The sequence below is a fragment of the Dendropsophus ebraccatus genome, chromosome 11, assembly GCF_027789765.1.
Source record: "Dendropsophus ebraccatus isolate aDenEbr1 chromosome 11, aDenEbr1.pat, whole genome shotgun sequence".
NCBI lineage: Eukaryota > Metazoa > Chordata > Amphibia > Anura > Hylidae > Dendropsophus > Dendropsophus ebraccatus.
The window spans coordinates 56203710-56228125 of NC_091464.1; the positions used below are offsets into that span (position 1 = coordinate 56203710).

At 42.1% G+C, this 24416-nt stretch overlaps 1 protein-coding gene across 1 annotated transcript; it reads left to right on the forward strand.

The window, feature by feature from the left end:
* The first annotated feature begins 1575 nt into the window (after window positions 1–1575).
* On the forward strand, window positions 1576–22230 carry PRPF8 (pre-mRNA processing factor 8). Its single transcript, XM_069946251.1, has 43 exons — window positions 1576–1675; window positions 3369–3479; window positions 3583–3751; window positions 3871–4035; window positions 4403–4621; window positions 4709–4921; window positions 5008–5133; window positions 5217–5322; window positions 5857–6047; window positions 7852–7971; window positions 8072–8261; window positions 8443–8562; window positions 8683–8817; window positions 8897–9026; window positions 10105–10301; window positions 10411–10617; window positions 10692–10855; window positions 10940–11066; window positions 11287–11479; window positions 11579–11766; window positions 11850–12088; window positions 12178–12324; window positions 12412–12622; window positions 12711–12827; window positions 13134–13381; window positions 13506–13685; window positions 15913–16048; window positions 16124–16293; window positions 16619–16748; window positions 16834–16980; window positions 17107–17267; window positions 17522–17713; window positions 17799–18036; window positions 18149–18277; window positions 18432–18545; window positions 18632–18805; window positions 18946–19139; window positions 19377–19616; window positions 20187–20328; window positions 21194–21334; window positions 21426–21565; window positions 21704–21906; window positions 22020–22230. Exons 2-43 carry the CDS (start codon window positions 3380–3382, stop codon window positions 22172–22174), a joined length of 7008 nt encoding a protein of 2335 aa, XP_069802352.1. The 5' UTR covers window positions 1576–1675; window positions 3369–3379; the 3' UTR covers window positions 22175–22230.
* The last annotated feature ends 2186 nt before the right edge of the window (window positions 22231–24416 follow it).

Below are 24416 nucleotides of genomic sequence, written 5' to 3' on the forward strand. Positions count from 1 at the left end.
CTTTAAAGGGGTAGTGCGACGCTAAGAAATTATTCACAAAATAACACACATTACAAAGTTATACAACTTTGTAATGTATGTTATGTATGTGAATGGCCCCCTTCCCCGTGTTTCCCGACCGGGGACCCGGAAGTGTAGTGCATTATACATGTCAACCCCCGTCCGCATTTCTTCTGACAAAGATGTAATGTTCGGGAGGCCGGATGACCCGCTCCTGCCGTCCCTCATGCCTCCTCTGCCACGTCATAACTGTGCTCTGATTGGCTGCCGGCATGAGGGACGGCAGGAGCGGGTCGGCCAGCCTCCCGAAGATTACATCACTGTCAGAAGATGGACGGGGGTCGACACAAAAAAGGTATGTATAATGCACTACAGTTCCGGGTCCATGGGCGGGGGGCGGGGAACACGGGAAGAGGGCCATTCACATACATAACATACATTACAAAGTTGTAGAACTTTGTAATGTGTATTATTTTGTGAATAATTTCTTAGCGCCGCACTACCCCTTTAAAGGTTTCGATCATGTCCAGCCTTTCTCTTCTTTCCTCCAGCCTATACAAATTGAGTAAATAGGAAATGCTCCCATGTATTGGAAGAACAGGGGGCAGAAGGGAACGATAGTCCCAACACCAAGTATCTCCCGATATGTCTGCATGAAGAGGCTCCCCTTCAGTCGTCATGATAAAGTTGTATAACAATGGCTGGTGTTATGTATATCAGTAACACTGATAGTATAAGGTGATCAACCTGTAATAGAGTGGCATAAAAACTGAGCAATGTGTACAACTACAACTCCCAATGTGTCTGCCTTTGCTGCTCCCTTCTATTACAGGACTTTACTTTCAGTTACAGCAACTTTCTATCACTTTACTGACATCTACAGTTCCCACCATACATTGGTGTCTAGCAGATCAGCTGTATTTTCAACCAGCTTCCCCCAGCTGGTAAGATACCCAATACCGCCCAGGACTGCTTACTACTGGTCTTGCCACAGTTTTCATAACTGTGCCTCAACTGTATAGACTCCTAGAAGCCCATACATTGCATATGATTCTATTATACATTTCCTATAATATACCTGTGGCCAGATCAGTCCAATCCTGCGCTACAAAAACATGGCCACTTTCTTCCAGAGACAGCGCCACTTGTCTCCAGTCTGGGCGCAGGTTTTGTAACTCAGTTCCATTTAAGTGATTGGAGCTCAACTGCAAACTGCAACTGAACTGGAGACAAGAGTGGGGCTGTCTCTGGAAGAAAGTGGCCATGTTTTTATAAGCCCTTTAAATGTCTAGGTTATATGTATGGTCTGCTGCGGGAGAACCCCCTGCTGTGGGCTGAGTCTTTTTTTCAGCACATTCCATTGATTCCCAATCAGAATACAGAAACCCTGATTCCTAGAGGCGCCATAGACTCTCACTATATAACACAAGCATCCTCCTGGCAGCCAAACCACATAGCACGTAAGCCACGCCTCTTACCAAGGACGTCATTTCCCGGCTCGACAACTTCCTTCGATTCTATTGGTTAGGAGGTTGGCGTGCTGACGTTGTGCGTTGTCTTTGTACTTCCGGGTCACCGTCGCAGTCAGTCGTGTGCGTTGCGTTGTTCTGCCATCGTACTTGTTCGGGTCGTGGGTCCGCGCGATCAGGACGGAGAAGCGGAGGCGGAGACACAGGTTTGTGCCCCGGGACGCGCTGCGGTGTGAGGCTGAGGTGATCTGCCTTATGTAGCGGTGTTTAGCGCCGAGCATGTGTGTGCAAAGGCCTCGGGCCTAAAGTGCGGGAGAAGCCCCAGCACCTATGGAACCGCGGCGCTTACCATCACTTCCGTATCGCCTTATCTCACTATAGTATTGCACTGTGGGGCGCGTTTACTCTTTCTAAACAGTCTATTGTGCTCCACAGGCACCCGTCCCCGGGCACATCACGTGATGCGCTGTAGCCGGCTGCACTGTCTCTCATGGAGGTTGCACTTGGTTTCCTTATGTTGTCTTGCGCCTCTGCGGCCTATAAAGGGAACTTACCGTCTGATAAAGCTATTTCCCCGGTGTTACCATACTGGTGTATACTGTATATATGTAACATGCCCATCCCCAGGGTCCTGATAACTGTCATCTCCGATGGGCACAATGGTGTAGGACTGCTGGGGGCTCGGGAATAGATTGGCGTTGTGTGCAGGGAACCAGGTGGCCGACCGCCAGTGCCAGTCTGTTCGTGTAAAAAACAATGTACCTTCACTTTAAGGGTACAAACACACTGGGCGTCTCCGCAGCGGATTTCTCGCACATCGCGCTGGGAGTATGTTCGCAGCCCACCCCGTTAACCCCCTGGCCGCTGGAGCCTATACATCATCTTCTCCCCGCTCCGGCTTGCTTTGGGGCTCCTGGCATCTTCACATCCCGCTCAGCCAATCAGTGCACTGTGGCGGGGCAGCGCACTCATTGGCTGAGTGGGACGTGCCGGAAACCCCGAAGCAACCGGGGAGAAGATGATGTATAGGCTCCAGCGGCCAGGGGGTTAACGGGGAGGGCTTCGAACATACTCCCAGCGCGATGTGCGAGAAATCCGCTGCGGAGACGCCCAGTGTGTTTGTACCCTAAAGGCCAAGTCAAATTATTTCCTACTCACATTCTGAGAAAATTCACCTTTAGTTTTCAAAGAGAAAAAATGGAGGAGTGGCGCTCAGTTCAAAACAAACACTTGTGTCCCCGGTTTCAAGATAGTAAAGGGGTCCCAGCATTTAGATGGCCTGCAATCTGACACTTACCTCTATCCTGGGGATAAGTGATATAACGTGGAATAGCCGCACCGTGCCGTCATTAGAGTGACGCAGAGATTCAAACCTTTCCCCCACTGCCGGCATGATATTGATACATCGTGCTGGTAGGGGATTTCTAAACAGGGCAGCACCTTTTAATACCATGAAGACCAGTAATAACTGTCATGAAACAAGTCCAGAAGAACAATAAATATATCATGAATGTATTTTGACAGGTTTTGGTTTCTTTGCTTACTGTGTGCACAGGAGTGGTCTGTATTAGCAGCAGCAGATATGCTCCCAATGCTTAAAGCGAATGTACCAGCGGTACATCACACTTCTGTTTCTATCATGAATACACCGACACAGGGATGCTGGTACCGCTGCCTGCTTCCCACGTCATAGAGGGGAGGGGGTTTCATCCCACTGGGGGTGAGCTGGCTTGCTTTAACTTATGCACCCAGCTCATAGCACTTACCAAGTTCTGATTATTATAGTGTTTCATTGATTTTGCCAAATACAATTTGTGTAGTGGACCTTAACCATTGTTCTATGGTTGAGATAATGTCTTTTTTTGTATGCTTATGTGAGTTTTGCCTTTTGTTTTTCAGCTTGAAACACCATGGCTGGGGTGTTTCCATATAGGCCTGGGGTACCCCCAATGCCTGGCCCCCCACCCGTAGCACCTGATTACATGTCTGAAGAGAAGCTGCAGGAGAAAGGTGGGCAGTAATGGGTTAACAATGAACTGTTACATTGTCTGGGAAGAGGGGGGGGAATATACACATATATTCTATAATTTATTTTTTTAATATAACTAAACAGCTAGGAAATGGCAGCAGTTACAAGCCAAGCGTTATGCGGAAAAAAGGAAATTTGGGTTTGTGGATGCTCAGAAAGAAGACATGCCTCCTGAGCATGTTCGTAAAATCATCCGTGACCATGGTGACATGACCAACAGAAAATTCCGGCATGATAAGAGAGTCTATCTTGGGTAAGTACATAGAGAATGATTATAGAGTGTATATAGTGTTTTATATAGTATAGAGTATATAGTTTGGTATTGTATAGACCCAATTATAATAATGAAGGATATGATGTCTTTATTTTCAGAGCTTTGAAGTACATGCCGCATGCCGTGCTGAAGTTGCTGGAAAATATGCCCATGCCATGGGAGCAGATTAGAGATGTGCCAGTGCTGTATCACATTACTGGAGCCATTTCTTTTGTCAATGAGATTCCTTGGGTTATTGAGCCTGTCTACATAGCACAATGGGGGTAAGAAATGATGACTTAAAAAATGTTTGTTTGTTTGTTTGTTTGGGAATGATGGAGATTTAATTTAGTATATGTCAAATCCAGTGTTGTAAACCTTTCTGTAGGTTCACGTGATATCTGCAGCAAAGCCTGCAACAAAAAAATCTGCAGATTTTGGATTTCAACTTTCCCATTAAAGTCAGTGGGAAATCCATGCTGCAGGTCACTCATTCTCCACTGCTGTAATCTTTTCATGTGTTGTCATTTTATTCACTTTGCTGTTACTGCAGACATTTTGGGTTTTCTATCCACCAATTGTGACCCTATCCTTGCAGTTTTTTTGTCTGTTTAATTTACTTAAGCCTTATGTTTCTTTGTTTTCTCACAGATCAATGTGGATTATGATGAGACGAGAAAAGAGAGATAGACGGCACTTTAAGAGAATGAGGTTTCCTCCTTTTGATGATGAAGAGCCTCCGCTGGATTATGCCGATAACATCCTTGATGTGGAGCCCCTGGAAGCCATTCAACTAGAGCTGGACAATGAGGAAGATGCTTCAGTCATAGACTGGTTCTATGATCACCAGCCACTAAGAGACAACAGAAAGTAAGATATACTACTTGAAATATAACCTTTTTTTTCGGAGGTCTGCAATTGTTGAACCCAATTTTATTTTATTTTTTTTACTTACAGATATGTCAATGGTACAACATACCAGCGTTGGCAGTTCACTCTTCCAATGATGTCCACACTGTACAGACTGGCCAATCAGCTGCTCACAGATCTAGTAGATGACAACTACTTTTATCTATTTGACTTGAAAGCCTTCTTCACATCCAAGGCATTAAACATGGCGATTCCCGGTGGGCCCAAATTTGAGCCTTTGGTTAGAGACATTAACTTGCAGTAAGTGAGACTTTGTTTGTTGCTTTGTTTTTTGGTTCAGTACTTTGCTCTGTGTTTGATCACCCTGCATTTGTTTTCTTCATCAGGGATGAAGACTGGAACGAATTCAATGACATCAATAAGATTATTATTCGCCAACCCATCCGCACAGAGTATAAGATTGCATTTCCTTATTTGTACAACAATTTGCCTCATCATGTACATTTGACCTGGTAAGAGTCCATCCACATGTTATGTAAAATTGCATTACATGCAGGGAACAAGCTGCTGACTTTGTTCTTATGGCATCTTACAGGTACCACACTCCAAATGTGGTGTTCATTAAAACAGAAGACCCCGACCTTCCAGCGTTCTACTTTGATCCCCTGATTAATCCTATTTCCCACAGGCACTCTGTAAAGGTAAGCTACCTCCAAGATTAGTCTTATTTCTGATGCCTATGGAAATATGAAAAATTTCAGTAAAGCTGTTTTCTCTGCTATGGTTACTTATTAAAATTAACCCCCTTAAGGGCACCATGACATACCAGTACATCATGGTGGGTTAAGGGTGTCTGGAGCCAACATATACTGTACCCTAGATTGAAAAATGTACTTACAGGAGTCAAAAAACTGCAATTTTAAGCATATTTCTGAATGTGAAGTTTTTATCTGTTGGTGTATAAGTGTAAGTAGGGACCCAAACTGGTATAAAAAGGGATGTTTGGAACTCTTTAGCTCTGTGCCACTTATGTTGCTGCTGATCTAAGAGCCTGTGTCCAGAGATCTTACAAATATACATATAAATTCGTGGGCCCTTTGTGTTCTTATTTTCATGAGAAAGCATTACCATTTGCTCACTTTATTTTTTTTTTTTTTAGTGGGTTTTATAGCTTTCTATCTTTCACAACTCATAATGCCAGTATGTTGAGATGTCTATTATTTTTGTCTCCTCAGAGCCAAGAGCCTTTACCAGATGATGACGAAGAGTTTGAGCTGCCAGAATATGTTGAGCCTTTTCTCAAAGATACACCTCTATATTCAGACAACACAGCCAATGGCATTGCGTTATTGTGGGCTCCTCGTCCTTTCAATCTCAGGTCTGGTAGAACAAGGCGGGCTGTGGACATACCACTTGTAAAGAATTGGTAAGTGATGTAACTAGTATAGGACTTTTGCACTATACAGTGTGTGTGTGTGTGTGTGTGTGTGTGTGTATATATATATATATATTTATTAGAACATAAAATCAAATGTTTGAGACTCGTGTGGGAACAAAATGCTGGAAATTAAGAATATTTAATTCAAAACAGCCTTGATTCTTCTAGGTATACTTGCACAGTTTAAGGAACTCAGCAGGGAAATTTTTCCAGATATCTTGGAGAACTAAGCACAGGCCTTCTGTGGATGTAGGCTTGTTTAGATCCTTCTTGTAATCCCATCATTGCTTTCAGTTCTTAAAGGGAACCATTCACCCCGTGGCCCCCGTTAGAAACAGACAAACAGTTACATAAAGGTCAATATACTTACCATATCGCTCCCGGTCCCGTCCCGGATCTCGTTGTTGACACGGAGAAATCGCCGATTCTTCTTCTCCCGCCCATTATGGTAATGAGCTGAGATGAGTCCAACGTCCATAGGAAACGACGGACGAGTCCAACTTATTCATGAGGTCCTCTTCTCGTCGCCGCCCATCCACGCCTCCTGGAACTTGATTGACGTCTTCAGTCTTCAGTCTCCTCACGAATTCCCGCGCAGGCGCCGTTGCGAAGGTCTCGTCATCTCTTCTGCGCCTGCGCGGTAAACAGGATACGTGCTCGTGACGTTCCTGTGTACCGCGCATGCGCGAAGTCCAACACGTCGCTTCAGCTCTGACAATCGGCGCACGCGCAGTAAACATTGAAGCTGTGGAGCGGCTTCAATTGTGAACTGCGCATGCGCCGAAAACGACCGTCACGGCGCCTGCGCGGGATCCGGCGAGAAGAAAGAAGACGAGGAGGAAGAAGACCCGGCGTCAATCAAGTGTCGGAGGCGGGGAGAAGGCTGGACTTCGGGCCGGCGGCGCTCATTACCATAATGGGCGCGAGAAGAAGAATCGTCGATTTCTCCGTGTCAACAACGAGATCCGGGACGGGACCGGGAGCGATATGGTAAGTATATTGACCTTTATGTAACGGTTTGTCTGTTTCTAACGGGGGCCACGGGGTGAATGGTTCCCTTTAAAGGGGTTTTCTGGCATTAACCATTAAACATATTGCTACCTGAGCAGATAAAACGATAAACATTTTATGCCTACCTCTCCCGTTCCCCCCCCCCCCCCCATTGTCCTGCTGTAGCCTCTCTGGATCCCCCACTGACTGCAGAGCTTCTGAGACAAACTTGTCTTGGGGTTGACTGTCTTTTTTAGTCGATCATTGACTTAGACAGCTCCGCAGCCAGTGATTGGTGAGTGGGCTGTCATTCCCGAGACGAGTTCGTCTCTGAAGTGGAGGTTTGCAGTCAGTGGGGGACACAGGCAACACCTCAACAGAACACTAGGGGAGCGGGGACAGGTACGCATAACATGTTTATTATTTTATATTCACCAGCAGAATTATATTTAAAAATCCTTATTGCCAGACAACCTCTTTTCTTACATTGGCTGTATGTTAGGGATCGTTGTCCTCATGAAGAATAAAAATTTGGAGCCAATTAGGCTCTCTAGATAGGAGGCAACTTTGCAGTATAGGTTTTTTTGCACAGCACTGTGTAATATATGTGTGTGTGTATGTGTGTGTATATATATATATATGTATATATGTATATATATATATATATATATATATATATATATATATATATATATATATATATATATATATATATATATATATATATGTATGTATATGTGTGTGTGTGTGTGTTATAATATAATATAATTTTTTTTTTTTTTTTTTTTTTTTAAATACTCAGGTATCGTGAGCATTGTCCTGCAGGTCAGCCAGTTAAGGTGAGAGTGTCTTACCAAAAACTCCTGAAATATTATGTTCTCAACGCTCTCAAACACAGGCCACCTAAAGCACAGAAGAAGAGGTATAACAACCAATTTGTTTTGTTTTAGTTGAATTTAAAGTTTTAGCCATTTTTGTATATGCTTTTGTTTTTAACAAATATGTCCTATTTTGAATTTCAGGTATCTCTTCCGTTCATTCAAAGCCACAAAGTTCTTCCAGTCAACAAAACTAGACTGGGTGGAAGTCGGTCTCCAGGTGTGTCGGCAGGGCTACAACATGTTAAACCTTTTGATCCACAGAAAGAATCTCAACTATCTTCATTTGGATTACAATTTCAATCTGAAACCTGTGAAAACATTGACCACAAAGGTAGGTATATATATATTATAATCTGTTTAGTTCTATTCAGAATTTTACAAACTGACGTATACAAGCTTTTTTTTATTTTTATTTTTACCAATTTTATATATTATTTAAACATGAAGAAATTAATAATCTAATTTAGAGGATTAATCACTCATTGTTTTAATGATTACATTTGTCTGCTTAGGAACGTAAGAAGTCTCGGTTCGGTAACGCTTTCCACTTGTGCCGAGAAGTTCTACGTCTGACCAAGCTGGTTGTGGACAGCCATGTGCAGTACAGGTTGGGAAATGTGGACGCTTTCCAGGTAAATGTTTGTCTGCCCAGAGTGCTACTAATTGATTAGCCGAACATTAACTAGCAATGGATTTATGTACAATATGGAAACTATTATATTAAATATATATTGTGTGTTTTGTCTTTACAGCTCGCAGATGGTTTGCAGTACATCTTTGCCCATGTCGGGCAGCTGACTGGAATGTACCGATACAAGTACAAACTCATGAGACAAATCCGAATGTGCAAAGACCTGAAACATCTCATCTATTACAGGTTCAATACAGTAAGTAAAAAAAACTGCGAAATTTATTTATAATATATAATATAATATAATTTATTTTATTTTTAATTTTTTTAACTAGGGGCCTGTTGGGAAAGGACCTGGTTGTGGCTTTTGGGCAGCAGGCTGGAGAGTCTGGCTGTTCTTCATGCGTGGTATTACCCCATTGCTGGAAAGATGGCTTGGAAATCTACTGGCTAGACAATTTGAGGGCAAGTCAATAGTTTTACTTTTTATCTTAACATTTATTTATTTATATACGTTTTGTATGCTTTTGTGTCACATTTAAAGAGTCACTGTCGTATTTTTTTTTTTTTTTGCAGAAATCAATAGTCCAGGCGATTTTAAGAAACTTTGTAATTGGGTTTATTAGCCAAATCTGCCATTATCTGCATGTAAAAAGCCTTTTCCCAGGTCCCCCCCTCCTTCCTCTTTTTCATCCACTCTGAAAAATCTGAAAATTGTGACTTGTTGCAGGAGACGTACCCTGTCTGTTCTAGGGAGAGGGGAGGGGGGGGGAGGAACGAGGGAGTTAGCCGGCAGCAGAAAGCAGATAACAGAGGATTACAGGCACGGAGCTGGGTGACGGCTGTAATCCGAGCTCAGACAGGTCACTGGTAATGGTCGTAACAGATAACGGGTGAGGGATTTGTAGATTAACTCTTTGTTGTCCTGTTTTGGTCTTTTCTTTAGCTCTCTCCATAGGAGAACAATGAAGACAGGGGGGAGAGCTTCAAACTGCTTTTTCATGATAAAAATGCATTTTTCGGATAATAAACCCAATTACAAAGTTTCTTAAAATCGCCTGGACTATTGATTTCTGCAAAAAAAAAATTCACGACAGTGACACTTTAAAAGTAGCGCTGATTGTTTTGCTGTCATTAAATGTCACAAATGAATTAAAAAGGTTGCCATCTGTAACATTTATCACCCTTTAAATTAAGGGTGTGATTGGGCAGGGGTCAAACTGCTAGGACCACTGAAATCTTTATCCTCCAGTCATTGTCTATGGCACTTCCTGAGATAGGAGATTAAGGTGCTCGGATATCTCTGGCAGGTCCCAAGATCCTTTATTTGGGATTGCAAAATGTCCCAGCAATTGAATCAGTTGTATTGATTAGACAAACCCTCCGATACTCAGACAAACAAGATGGTGCATTGTTTAGAGAGAATTTGGATTATACATTATAGGAGATTTTAAATGTCTGAGTTAATCAAAGTATTGGCTTGATTTCTATGGCCTATTGTGTTTCCTTCCCCCATTGACATTTTTTTGTGGTCTTCCTTCAGGTCGTCATTCTAAAGGGGTAGCAAAAACTGTGACAAAACAAAGAGTGGAGTCTCATTTTGATCTGGAACTCCGAGCAGCTGTCATGCATGATATCTTGGATATGATGCCAGAAGGCATCAAACACAACAAAGCTAGAACCATCCTGCAGCACTTGAGTGAAGCCTGGAGATGTTGGAAAGCAAACATTCCTTGGAAAGTGAGTGCAGAATAGTTTAGAAATATGTCTGTATTACTTGAAATGTTCTGACTCCATGTTCTTGCCACTACTATCATTTTATAAGACTTTATTTCGGTGTGATTTCTAGGTGCCTGGTCTACCGACACCCATTGAGAACATGATTTTGCGATATGTGAAGGCCAAAGCTGACTGGTGGACAAATACTGCTCATTACAACAGAGAGCGCATTCGTCGTGGTGCAACTGTGGACAAAACCGTTTGCAAGAAGAATCTGGGTCGGCTGACACGGCTTTACCTAAAAGCAGAGCAAGAGAGACAGCACAACTACCTGAAGGTGAGCACATACCCTCAATGTATGTTTGTTTTCCTAAATGCGTCCTATTCTTTGCTAATTGTTCTGATTTGCAGGATGGACCATACATCACAGCTGAAGAGGCTGTAGCCGTGTACACCACCACAGTCCACTGGCTGGAGAGTAGAAGGTTTTCTCCTATTCCATTTCCTCCTCTCTCATACAAGCATGATACCAAACTTCTCATCCTGGCTCTGGAGAGACTGAAGGAGGCATACAGGTAATTTTGAAATATAGGTGATCTTACAAAACTACATTTTAATAGTTGTTTAAAATTTCATAATTTGTTTTTCTTCCATGTTAGTGTGAAGTCTCGTCTAAATCAATCCCAGAGAGAAGAGTTGGGTTTAATTGAACAAGCTTATGACAATCCTCATGAAGCGTTGTCCAGGATCAAGCGTCACTTGCTCACACAAAGAGCCTTCAAAGAGGTAATGTTCAACTTAATATCCTCAGACACACAGATGAATACTAAATGGTGGATTTGCCCAGGACAAATAGTGATCTTGTACCTCCTTGTGGTAAAGATCCAAGCTGGAATCTGATTACTGTGGACATTCACTGTTATTTCACCTGCTAATAAATATCCCATTTGTGTTTTCATAACCTTGAAGTTTTGTTTGGTTCTCAAACCCAATGTATTTGTTCTAGGTGGGGATCGAATTCATGGATCTTTACAGCCATTTGGTCCCTGTTTATGATGTGGAGCCCCTTGAGAAGATCACAGATGCTTACCTGGATCAGTATCTCTGGTATGAAGCTGACAAAAGACGTCTCTTCCCTCCATGGATCAAACCTGCAGACACAGAGCCACCTCCATTGCTTGTGTACAAATGGTGCCAAGGTATTGTAAATACTATATAGATTAATGATAATGTTTTATTCTATGTAGGTATTTAGTTCAGTCTCATAAGCTGTAGCTGTGCTTTGCTTTTTATTATAGGTATCAACAACTTGCAGGATGTGTGGGACACCACTGAAGGAGAATGCAATGTGATGCTGGAGTCACGGTTTGAGAAGATGTATGAAAAGATTGACTTGACACTGCTGAATCGTCTGCTACGTCTCATTGTGGATCACAACATTGCTGATTACATGACTGCAAAAAATAACGTGGTCATCAACTACAAAGTAAGAAACTTGTTATAAGACCAGAATTATGTGACGTTTTTATAGGTTTAATGTATTCTTACCACAATTTTTTTTCCATGCAGGACATGAATCACACCAACTCTTATGGCATCATTCGCGGTTTGCAATTTGCATCCTTCATTGTGCAATACTACGGGTTGGTGATGGACTTGTTAGTTCTGGGTTTGCATAGAGCCAGTGAGATGGCTGGCCCACCGCAGATGCCAAATGACTTCCTGAGCTTCCAAGATGTGGCTACAGAATCTGCTCATCCTATCCGCTTGTATTGCAGATACATTGATCGCATTCATATCTTTTTCCGGTGAGTGTGAATATTGGCTAATGTTTTTAACTAGATGTACAGTATCTCTACTTCCATTCTTAAGGGATTAACCTGTTCTTTCCCCATAGGTTTTCTGCAGATGAGGCCAGAGATCTCATTCAGAGATACCTTACAGAACACCCTGATCCCAACAACGAGAACATTGTAGGCTACAATAATAAGAAATGTTGGCCAAGAGATGCAAGGATGCGGCTCATGAAGCATGATGTCAATCTGTAAGTTTGTGTAGAACTTTTCGTATAACCAGATTTTTTTTTTTGTCTATTTTCCACTGTGATTTATTATTGGATTATTTGTTCTAGTGGTCGTGCTGTGTTCTGGGACATTAAAAACCGTCTGCCTCGTTCTGTCACCACCGTACAGTGGGAAAACAGCTTTGTGTCTGTGTACAGCAAAGACAATCCCAATCTGTTGTTCAATATGTGTGGCTTTGAATGCCGAATCCTTCCCAAGTGTCGTACAAGCTATGAGGAATTCACTCATAAGGATGGGGTCTGGAATTTGCAGAATGAGGTATGCAAAATGGCTTTTTGTTAAACATGTTTAGACTTTCTAGATTTGTTTTAAAAAGAAAGTTACTGATGACTTTGCCTTTTTGTAGGTCACTAAAGAGCGAACTGCTCAATGTTTCTTGCGGGTGGATGATGAATCTATGCAGAGATTCCACAACAGAGTTCGTCAGATTCTCATGGCTTCAGGTTCAACCACATTTACTAAGGTTAGTGTTTACCTGTATAAAATGTTAGCTTTAAAGTGTTTAGAAAAGCATAGGCATAGTATAAATTTCCCTATAATTGATAATTTTAACTTTATTATTTGGCCTACCTGTACTTGTGAGAAGTGGGGGAGAAAAAGGGGTGCGACTTAAAGGGATTGTCCATACTCTCTTTCCTGGTTTTGAGTTGAGCGAGAAATGAATGCTGCTGGGTGGTTGGGCTTTCATGTCAATTATCAAATATTCAGTGAGTAGAATTAGAAAATGCAACTCTTCTTTTGACTATAATCGCAATATATCTTTCTTCAGATTGTAAACAAGTGGAACACAGCGTTGATTGGTCTCATGACTTACTTCCGCGAGGCTGTGGTAAATACTCAGGAGCTGCTTGATCTGCTGGTGAAATGCGAGAACAAAATTCAAACCAGAATAAAGATTGGTCTGAACTCCAAAATGCCTAGTCGTTTCCCACCTGTGGTCTTCTACACTCCCAAAGAACTTGGTGGTTTAGGGATGTTGTCTATGGGGCATGTGCTTATCCCACAATCTGACCTCAGGTAATAGAAGTTATAAGGATCATATATAATTATATATAATATAAATTTTATTATTAATAATAATAATAATATTATTGTACTGCTCCAAGATGTGTGTATTTTATTGCCCTCTATTTCTTTCTAGGTGGTCAAAACAGACAGATGTTGGAATCACCCATTTCCGCTCTGGTATGAGTCATGAAGAGGACCAGCTGATTCCAAACTTGTATCGCTACATCCAGCCATGGGAGAGCGAGTTTATTGACTCCCAAAGAGTTTGGGCTGAATATGCTCTGAAGAGGCAGGAAGCTATTGCTCAGAACAGGTACTTAGAACTTTTCAATCACATCATTATTTGCGGCAGTTTAAAGAAGCAGTCCAGAATGTATTGAATGAATGGATTTTATCTTTGCTTTTATAGTACATATTAAATGTCTCCAAAAAGCAACAGCAGTTTCAGTTATGATATTCCTTGCATATTAACCCCCTCCCGTCGCTGCGCTGTAAATTAACGTCGCTGCAGCCTATGCCTTTTGCTGCAGCGACGTTAATTTACGATCGAGGATAACACAGGCGCAGAAGCTGCGCTCGTGTCATCCGTGGTGGGTCCCGGCTACCCTGATGGTAGCCATGGAAACCGGAAGCCTCAGGCTGGGGACAGAGGAGAGGGGGCAGACATAGGGACATCGTCTTATGGGATCATTATGATCCCATAAGCTGATGTCCAAAAACGACCTGGGCATTGATGTATCAATGACCCCAGGTCATGAAAGGGTTAAATGTGGTATTGATGTGGCATACATGGTCCTTCTGCCATCTTGTCCAATTTGTTCTTTGATTTGGTTCTACTAATGAAGCCCATATTTCCCATGAATGTATATGGGATAGAAATGAACAAGAATGGGTGGAGCTAGGTTAGGAGGGCTCTGAGCTGCCAGGAGAGTTTTGGTAGGCATACATTACAGGGTGTAATGCTGTAGTTAACAGGGAACCAGTCCCACAGTAAAGCATGTAATTTACTGAGTGCTAGACTGGGGATCACATGATTCAGCTTAGAGTTCATGCTGTATACGTGCAAGAGAGCTGGAGTGAAAGAAGTTATTGAACAAAAGGTCTGGCGTTCTTCTTTAATTAAAGGAGAAGTCCGGCCAAAATTAATTTTTGATATGTTGTTACTTATGAAAAGTTATACAAATTTCTAATGTACATTAATTATGGGAAATGCACATATAGAGCTATTTCCCTTAATTTAGTAGATCAGGAAGTGTTAGAAATATCTCTGAAGAAGTGACGTCACGACCCAGGGTGTAATTCCTATGGAGTGTCCAGCAGGGGGCGCTCTCTATATAGAAGTCTATGGGACTTTATTGTTTCTATGGGTTTCTATGTAATGTAATGTAATGTAATATAGTGTACAGTGCTTTATTGAATGAATACATCTATGGAATACTTTGGGGAGCAAGTGTCCTTGCTCCCCAAAGTATTGCATAAATGTATTCATTCAATACATTCAATACACAGTAAGCCCGCCGATCCGCCGAATTTCCGCCGCATTCCCGCCGATCCGCCACACGCTGATCCGCCGCATTCCCGCCGATCCGGACCATATACATTGAACTACAGCTCCCATCATCTGCTTCTAGTATGAACAGGTGATGAGAGCTGTAGTTGGGTAATGGATATGACATGCCGCCGGGCGCAGGGGGGAGCCGCTCAGTACACAGCAGCTCTCCCCCCTCCTCCTCCTCCTTCCGTGATAACTTCCGCCTATACCACTGCTGACTCCCTGCCTGGCCGCCGCTCTCCGCTCTCCCCCCCCATACATACCGGCTCCCGATGCATCCTGGTGTCCGCGCTGATGCCGGGAGCCGGTATATGAGAGCGGAGAGCGGCGGCCAGGCAGGGAGTCAGCATTGGTATAGGCGGAAGTTATCACGGAAGGAGGAGGAGGAGGGGGGAGAGCTGCTGTGTACTGAGCGGCTCCCCCCTGCGCCCGGCGGCATGTCATATCCATTACCCAACTACAGCTCCCATCACCTGTTCATACTAGAAGCAGATGATGGGAGCTGTAGTTCAATGTATATGGTCCGGATCGGCGGGAATGCGGCGGATCAGCGTGTGGCGGATCGGCGGAAATGCGGCGGATCGGCGGGCTTACTGTGTATTGAATGTATTGAATGAATACATTTATGCAATACTTTGGGGAGCAAGGACACTTGCTCCCCAAAGTATTCCATAGATATATTCATTCAATAAAGCACTGTACACTATATTACATTACATTACATAGAAACAATAAAGTCCCATAGACTTCTATATAGAGAGCGCCCCCTGCTGGACACTCCATAGGAATTACACCCTGGGTCGTGACGTCACTTCTTCAGAGATATTTCTAACACTTCCTGATCTACTAAATTAAGGGAAATAGCTCTATATGTGCATTTCCCATAATTAATGTACATTAGAAATTTGTATAACTTTTCATAAGTAACAACATATCAAAAATTAATTTTGGCCGGACTTCTCCTTTAAGAAATGAACTTTTATTTCAGACGGCTTACCCTGGAAGACTTAGAGGATTCATGGGATAGGGGTATCCCACGTATTAACACACTCTTCCAGAAGGACAGACACACTTTGGCCTATGACAAAGGCTGGAGAGTCCGTACAGACTTCAAGCAGTACCAGGTAATTTGACGCAATGAAGTTATTTGGTTGTCCTTGGTGCATGGGGTCTTTTCACAATATTTCTTCTGTCACCAGGTATTGAAACAAAATCCATTCTGGTGGACACATCAAAGACATGATGGAAAACTGTGGAATCTAAATAACTATCGTACAGACATGATCCAGGCCCTTGGAGGAGTGGAAGGCATCCTGGAGCATACATTGTTCAAAGGCACTTACTTCCCTACGTGGGAGGGTCTCTTCTGGTAAGGAACTCTTCATTTCCTTAATGTATAACTGCAGTTCCACTGGAAAAAACTTTTGATTTGGCATCGGGGAGATTTTTCACGCATTGTGTGCTAGCCAAGTATTTAATTACTTATGTTCTCCAGTTGGGTCTACATAGTGTTCTATTTGCTGTCTAGGTAGTCTTGATGCTATAACTGAAGTAGTGCATAGCTTGTCTGGTGTGCAATGATGACAAATCTACATGATGATTCTGCCTTGTAAACTTGGATCTGTTCAGGGTTGTGTATACGAAAAAATTCTAATTGTCAGCACCTGATGTTTTGTCATATTTTTTGTTACCAGGGAAAAAGCTAGTGGCTTTGAAGAGTCTATGAAGTGGAAGAAACTGACCAACGCTCAGAGGTCTGGTCTGAATCAGATCCCGAACAGAAGATTTACTCTCTGGTGGTCACCAACAATCAACAGAGCCAATGTATGTTAATAACGTTAAAGCAAGCTGGTATAGGTAGCCATAACATTTTACGCTCTCCTACTAATCGATGGGTTCTGCTCTCTAGGTGTATGTTGGATTCCAGGTGCAATTGGATTTGACTGGCATTTTCATGCATGGCAAGATTCCGACACTAAAGATCTCGCTGATTCAGATATTCCGAGCCCACTTGTGGCAGAAGATCCATGAAAGCATTGTCATGGATCTGTGTCAGGTAAGTGTCAAGTGTGACTTGTGCTTTGAAACGTTTTTATAATTTCTATTGTTTCGTTGTGAATGTTACTATATTGTGGCCTCATTTTTTTTATTTTTATTTTTTAACAACTGTTTTGTGTTTCAGGTTTTCGATCAAGAACTTGATGCATTGGAAATTGAAACTGTCCAAAAAGAAACAATCCACCCTAGGAAGTCATATAAGATGAATTCATCTTGCGCAGATATTTTGCTCTTTGCTTCCTACAAGTGGAATGTGTCCCGACCATCTCTGCTTGCTGATTCAAAGTATGTATTCTTTTATTTGTATGTTTGTTTGGTCAGACCTGATGACGGGTCATGTGTAACTGCTGCGCAGCCTCACTCGCTTTAGTAGAGAAGCTGTAATGGGACAAAACCCATGGGCAGGTGGGGTACTGTTTCTTTAAGAAAGCAGCCATGTGTTGTGTTTTGTTTTCTTCTGTTCTTACAACTTTTTTATTTTTGCCATATTTGAATGAAGGTTCTAGCAATTTCCACTAAGTGTTTGTTTGCTCTTGCAGGGATGTAATGGACAGCACCACAACACAGAAATACTGGATTGATATTCAGTTGAGGTGGGGAGACTATGACTCTCATGATATTGAGCGATATGCTCGAGCAAAGTTCTTGGACTACACCACTGATAACATGAGTATTTACCCATCGCCCACTGGTGTCCTGATTGCCATAGACTTGGCCTACAACCTCCATAGGTAAAAATATCTGCCTAAAGCTTGCAATGAAACCATTTGAATTGTTGCTGTATTTGGAAGTAATGGGTTCTCCTTGTATTGCTAGTGCTTATGGAAATTGGTTCCCTGGAGGGAAACCCTTGATACAGCAAGCAATGGCCAAGATCATGAAAGCCAACCCTGCCCTATATGTGCTGCGTGAGCGCATCCGTAAAGGATTGCAGTTGTATTCTTCTGAGCCAACTGAGCCGTACTTGTCCTCCCAGAACTATGGCGAGCTCTTCTCCAATCAGATCATCTGGTTTGTGGATGATACCAATGTGTACAGAGTAACCATTCACAAGGTACAGCATATGTCAAGATTCTTAGCAGCTTTTATAGTTTTGGAGTCAAAGACAATAAGTGTATCATTACTGTTTGCTCTTATTGCATTTTTTTTTTTAATTACTTTTTTAGACCTTTGAAGGCAACTTGACGACAAAGCCGATCAATGGAGCAATTTTCATCTTTAACCCAAGGACTGGGCAGCTTTTCCTAAAAATTATTCACACATCTGTATGGGCAGGGCAGAAGCGATTGGGTCAGGTATGTTGTAAAAATGATAATAGAGGCAACCTAAAAAAAAAATAAAAAAAAATCTGCACTTAAGGGTCTTTCCTATAACACGGCTTTTCCCCATATATGGCCTTTAAAAAAAAAAAAAAGCAATCTAAAATTGGTGTATCATGTCTCTTCCTAGCTTGCCAAGTGGAAAACTGCAGAAGAAGTTGCTGCTTTGATCCGTTCCTTGCCTGTAGAGGAGCAGCCCAAGCAAATTATTGTTACCAGAAAGGGCATGTTGGATCCTCTTGAGGTGAGAAAAATATCACATTTGTCCATTTTGCAAATGGTTTAACCATTTGTTTACTTATGTGATGATTTCCCCCCTCTGAACCTTAGGTACATTTACTGGACTTCCCTAACATCGTAATTAAAGGATCGGAGCTGCAGTTGCCTTTCCAAGCCTGTCTGAAGGTGGAGAAGTTTGGCGACCTGATATTGAAGGCCACAGAACCGCAGATGGTTCTCTTCAATCTATATGATGATTGGCTGAAGACCATCTCATCATACACGGTACGGAGAAGTACTTGTTGGCATATATTGAATCATGACTAAATGTCATTTTTTGATTGGAAGCCAAATAACATAGTGGTAGAGCATGTCTTTCTCTTGTATGGCAATATTTCCATAGTGATCCGATTCTTGTCCTGTAGGCATTCTCTCGACTGATTTTGATTCTGAGAGCGCTGCATGTGAATAATGACCGTGCAAAGGTGATCCTCAAACCAGACAAGACTACCATTACCGAGCCTCACCATATCTGGCCCACATTAACAGATGAGGAATGGATTAAGGTTGAAGTTCAGCTAAAGGATCTGATTTTGGCTGACTATGGCAAGAAGAACAAGTAAGAATATTACTACTTGTCATCATGTATTGATACTGTTTATCTAAAACAGATTTTTTACACACACATACTCTCACGGAGAAGCTGCCAAGTGTGTCTTGTCCTTACAAAGACATAATAAGAAAACTTCATGATTACTTTAAAGGAGACCCTTTAATTTGACTATTATTGTTAGGCAGAGATGAATGATGAATTTCAAGAGTCACCTTAACCATCATGCATCATTTTTTTTTCCAGTGTCAATGTGGCTTCTTTAACACAGTCTGAGATCAGAGATATCATACTGGGTATGGAAATATCGGCCCCCTCACAGCAGAGGCAACAGATTGCAGAGATTGAGAAGCAGACAAAAGAACAGTCTCAGCTCACTGCAACCCAGACACGTACAGTCAACAAGCATGGAGATGAAATCATCACCTCCACCACCAGCAACTATGAAACCCAGACATTTTCTTCCAAGACAGAATGGCGTGTCAGGTAATAGTTTTTCTCACTCGTATCATTGTGGTACACAGCAGACCGTGGGAATAGGCTGGTGCCACTAGGAGGCGACACTAAGCAAACTTTTTTTTTTTCAAGGAATTTTGTCATCTCTGAAACTAAAGTTTGTGTTACTGGTTTACAGTGAAGTTAGTTTCTTTTTATGTAAGAATTCTGTCTGTTTATAGAAATTTTAACTGCTGTATCAAGACTGATGTTCAGGCATAACTGATATTGACTTGTTGGTTCCTATGCATAGTAAGCTAATTTTCCTATGTGACTCCGACCCTTTGTGTTATGCTATCTAACTACTCTCTCGAGCCACACTTGTTAGAAGAAGTTGTTTGTGGATGTGATTTTTTTGAATGCTAGGAGCTCTGTTATGACGCAAAAGTACGAAACAAAGGATTCCACCTGTTTGATGTGCTTTTGCTTCATATCAGGGCTTGTGGTAATGCTAGAAAGAATAGAGCTTTGGTGAATCAAGGTGCTTGCCTACCATAATATGGAGCATGTCATCAGTGGTGGTCTTGAATCTGTGGTCTTATTATAATTATATGTTTTTAGAGCAATATCCGCTGCTAACCTTCACCTCCGAACCAACCATATCTATGTGTCATCTGATGATATCAAGGAGACTGGTTACACTTACATTTTGCCTAAGAATGTGTTAAAGAAATTCATCTGCATTTCTGACCTACGAGCTCAGGTAAGTTACATAAAAGGCGTACACTGGCTTTTATTTTTTTTTAATCTTGGCTAATGTTTAAAGCGTAACTGTCATTTCAGGGTCATTTTTTTGAAAACATTAAATATCAACAGTTCAAGCGATTTTTAAGAAACTCTGTAATAGGTTTTATGTACTAAAAGAGTTAACTTCTGGACTAAAAAAGCAATCTCCCAGCCTCCCCCCTCACATCAAATGAAGCAGGATTTCTGTCTCCATTATGTGGCTATGGAGAGGGGAGGGGCTGTTAGGGAGTGACTGAGCACGGAGCAGTCCTGCACAGCACAACACCCTGCAATCTTCTCTCAGTACGTTCATAGATAAGCACTTAGCGTTTTAGGTGCCCAGAGAGTCTACAAACAGCTGACCTTCATGTCACCTCTTCCTGCTCACTCCTCTCCCTCGGCCCCTCCCCCCTTCATAGGCTTACAATGGAGAGAGCAGAGCCCGTCTTCACTGGCTTCTCTGTAATGAAGACGTGTTTGCCTGATAATGCACAGATAAGAAGTCAGGGGGGGAGGCTGGGAGATTGCTTCTTGAGTACAGAAGGAGGCTTTTTTGGCTGATAAAACCTATTACAGAGTTTCTTAAAAACGCTTAGACTACTGATTTATGCAATAAAAAAAAAACAGTTACGCTTTAAGACCTTTTTTATGCTTTAGTTTAATTGCTGAAAAATATTGTCCTCGTTGTGGCACAAAGCACAAACGTAGGAATTTTATGTGTACATGAATCCTAACTTTCTTTAAATTTATTTTTACGTTTCTTTTCCACAAAGATAGTAAAGTCTCTTATAACTCTGCAGTGTTCTAATGAGGAATATTGTTCCTTTTGGCCATTGTATTAGATTGCTGGTTATCTCTATGGAGTGAGCCCACCTGATAACCCTCAAGTGAAGGAAATCCGCTGCATTGTCATGGTGCCACAGTGGGGAACTCACCAGACTGTTCACTTGCCAAGTCAGCTGCCTCAACATGAGTATCTAAAGGTAAGTTTAAGGTCCATGTTGGGGGTGTGGGTGGCTTTTTTTCCCTCAACAAGCTGATTTATGTATTTTTAATTTTTTTCCCATTTTTCAGGAAATGGAGCCATTAGGATGGGTTCACACACAGCCAAATGAGTCTCCTCAGCTGTCCCCACAAGACGTCACCACTCACGCTAAAGTCATGGCAGACAATCCAGCTTGGGATGGAGAGAAAACTATCATTATAACATGCAGGTATGTGTCGGTAAATTTCTTCTAAAGTAGATTATTTTTTTTTTTTTTTTTAGGTACTTTTTTCTTTTTTTCTTTTTTCTTCATAATTTTTGAAGTGAGGTTGAATGTTTGTCTGATGTGCCCACTTTATGTCCTCAGCTTCACTCCCGGATCCTGCACTCTGACTGCTTACAAACTTACACCCAGTGGTTATGAGTGGGGAAGACAGAACACTGACAAAGGAAACAACCCCAAAGGTTATCTACCTTCTCATTATGAAAGAGTGCAGATGCTGTTGTCTGATCGTTTCCTTGGTTTCTTCATGGTACCAGCTCAGGGATCTTGGAACTACAACTTCATGGGTGAGTACTTGTACTTATGCAGTCTTGGTATCAAGTGAAGGTGCAAGTTATGTACTAGAAGAATAAATGCATAAGCTTTCTGGTTCTTAATTTTCAACTTTTTTAACACCTAGGTGTGAGACATGATCCCAACATGAAGTATGAACTACAGCTTGCTAACCCCAAGGAATTTTACCATGAAGTTCATCGCCCATCACACTTCTTGAACTTCGCCTTGTTGCAGGAAGGGGAGGTGTACTCTGCTGACCGTGAAGACCTCTACGCATAGTCAGTACTTGAGATGCATCAAAACTCGATGGCTGTTGATATTCAACATGGGACTTTAAAAAAAAAAAATTCTCAGAATTCTACACCTTCATTTTTACTCTTGCAGCTTATCAGTTTTGCTTCTTCAATTGAGTCTTTGTTATGTAGCTTGGCTGCATCTGTGTAGAAATTGTATGGACCTCTTAATTGTCAAGATCTTTGCAAAGTGTTTTGTGCAATGTAGTTGACAATATTGATTTAATAAAAGGTTTTTTTTATAAATGCATTTTTCTTGTGAAAAAAAAAACTTTTGGCATCCCATTTATAAGGAGGAGGAGATGGAAATTTGAGGAAGATAGTGTAGTCTGTGTAGCTGTAAACTTGCTTGTGTCGCCTCGTATGTCAATACATGGTGTCCACTGCTTTCCATGAGCCTCCCAGGACTGGATCCAGATTTTCCAGGCACTTGGGGCAAAGAGCCACAGACTTCAAAAGCAGGCTGATAAGCACACTGCTGAGCTAACAAGGTGATTCGCTTTGTTTGTACTATAATCGTTCAGCTCTAAATTTAACCCTTTTAACCACCTGTCAGGTTAAATCTATATCCTTGCTTCAAACCGTACCTGGCAGATTAATATCAGCAATTGTCAATCATCCAGCAACTCAGATAGAATTTATCCAACAAGAAAGAAAAAAGTGATGGCACTGCCTGGATCTCCACTAGATGGCACTATCTCAGGCTGGGTCCGGTATGTGGTGGTGCTCAATCCGAAATAAACATGCTGTATGAACAATTAATAAAGGATAAAAGGAGGCACTCACCAGCAGTGTATTCAGACCATCCGGCTTTTATTGCTGAGCTCAGGGGGAGCGGGGGAGACAAGGTGGGTGACCGCAGTTTCGCGGCTTAGTGCCGCTTTGACGAACCCTCAGGAGTTCATCAAAGCGGCACTAAGCCGCGAAACTGCGGTCACCCACCTTGTCTCCCCCGCTCCCCCTGCGCACAGCAATAAAAGCCGGATGGTCTGAATACACTGCTGGTGAGTGCCTCCTTTTATCCTTTATTCATTGTTCAGATAGAATTTAACCCTTCGAATTGCTTCTCAAGACTGTATCAGAGGCCACACACTTTTCTCAATTAACCCCACTCTAATTTCTGTAATGCAGAAAACCCTTTGTGGTTTTTTTTTAACCCCTTTGCGCCCCATGATGTACCTGGTACGTCATGGCGGTGTGGGGGGTCGCGGGAGGCTCTGAACGGCCACACTCCTCCTGAGCCTTTTTTTTTTTTTTTTTTTTTTTTTTTTTTTTTTATATACCCAAGAGACCACATAAGTGTTCCCAATATTGCCTTAAACTTGCCAAGTGTCAAAAGGAAATACAATTACCTTTATGGGTAACAACAAGATAACAATGAATTAAAAATATGCAGAGTGTTGAGTATTTTTGTATGAATACTTGTGAAGTCTATTAGCCCATACTGGAGGATCATCCTCCAAAGAAAACTTTCTGATATAGGGCATATGTATTGAAAGCTACCATACATTAGGTGGCCACTAGGGGTCAGTATAAGAGTAGAAGTCTGCTTAATTGCTGACGATTACCACAGAATGCAATATATATCAGTGGAGTCTGTTTTCTCTTTTGGGTGAACAGGAGTTAAGGGCACAGTCTACATCTAATAACCTCGGGGACATGGAGCTTTACCTCTGTGCAGTAATCAAGTAGGTGTATTACACACTCTTAAGAGTGTGGCAAATGTCCTGGCTACACCCCGCAGTGCCAACAGGCAGACAGGCTGGCAATGTATGAGTAGACAAGCAAGATTCTCTAACTAGAGTCTCAATATTCCTGTATAAAGTGAACAAGCTTATAACAGACACTGTATGCGCATGTGTGGGGTGTGGGGATCCCCTGTGATGTACGTGCGCAGGTCTAGATGCACAGACACTTAGCAAACTTAAATCCACAACATGTGCTGATGCCATGCGCATGCCTGAGGAATCCCAGCTCGCAGGGGAATACCTGGTGGCGTAAATGCGCAAAACAAGATGTGCTATTAGTCTCCAGGCGCCCACACATAGGACCTGTATGCATGCCTGGGAACAACGGCTCAGGTCTGTATGTGCACATACATGTCCAACATGAACGGGATATGGGTATTACTCGGACTGTGTATCTGTTTGATACACCTGAACATCGAGTGTGTGTGTGTGTATATACGTTAATGTTTAATTTTGGTAGAGTAGAAAAAAGTAATGAGG

Excerpts from the sequence above, each read along its gene's own strand:
- PRPF8 (XM_069946251.1), top strand. The coding sequence starts at position 3,380 with ATGGCTGGGGTGTTTCCATATAGGCCTGGGGTACCCCCAATGCCTGGC. Across the intron at positions 4,622-4,708 it reads CCACTAAGAGACAACAGAAA|ATATGTCAATGGTACAACAT; the intron begins GTAAGATATACT and ends TTTTACTTACAG. Across the intron at positions 17,268-17,521 it reads TCTCTGCTTGCTGATTCAAA|GGATGTAATGGACAGCACCA; the intron begins GTATGTATTCTT and ends TTGCTCTTGCAG.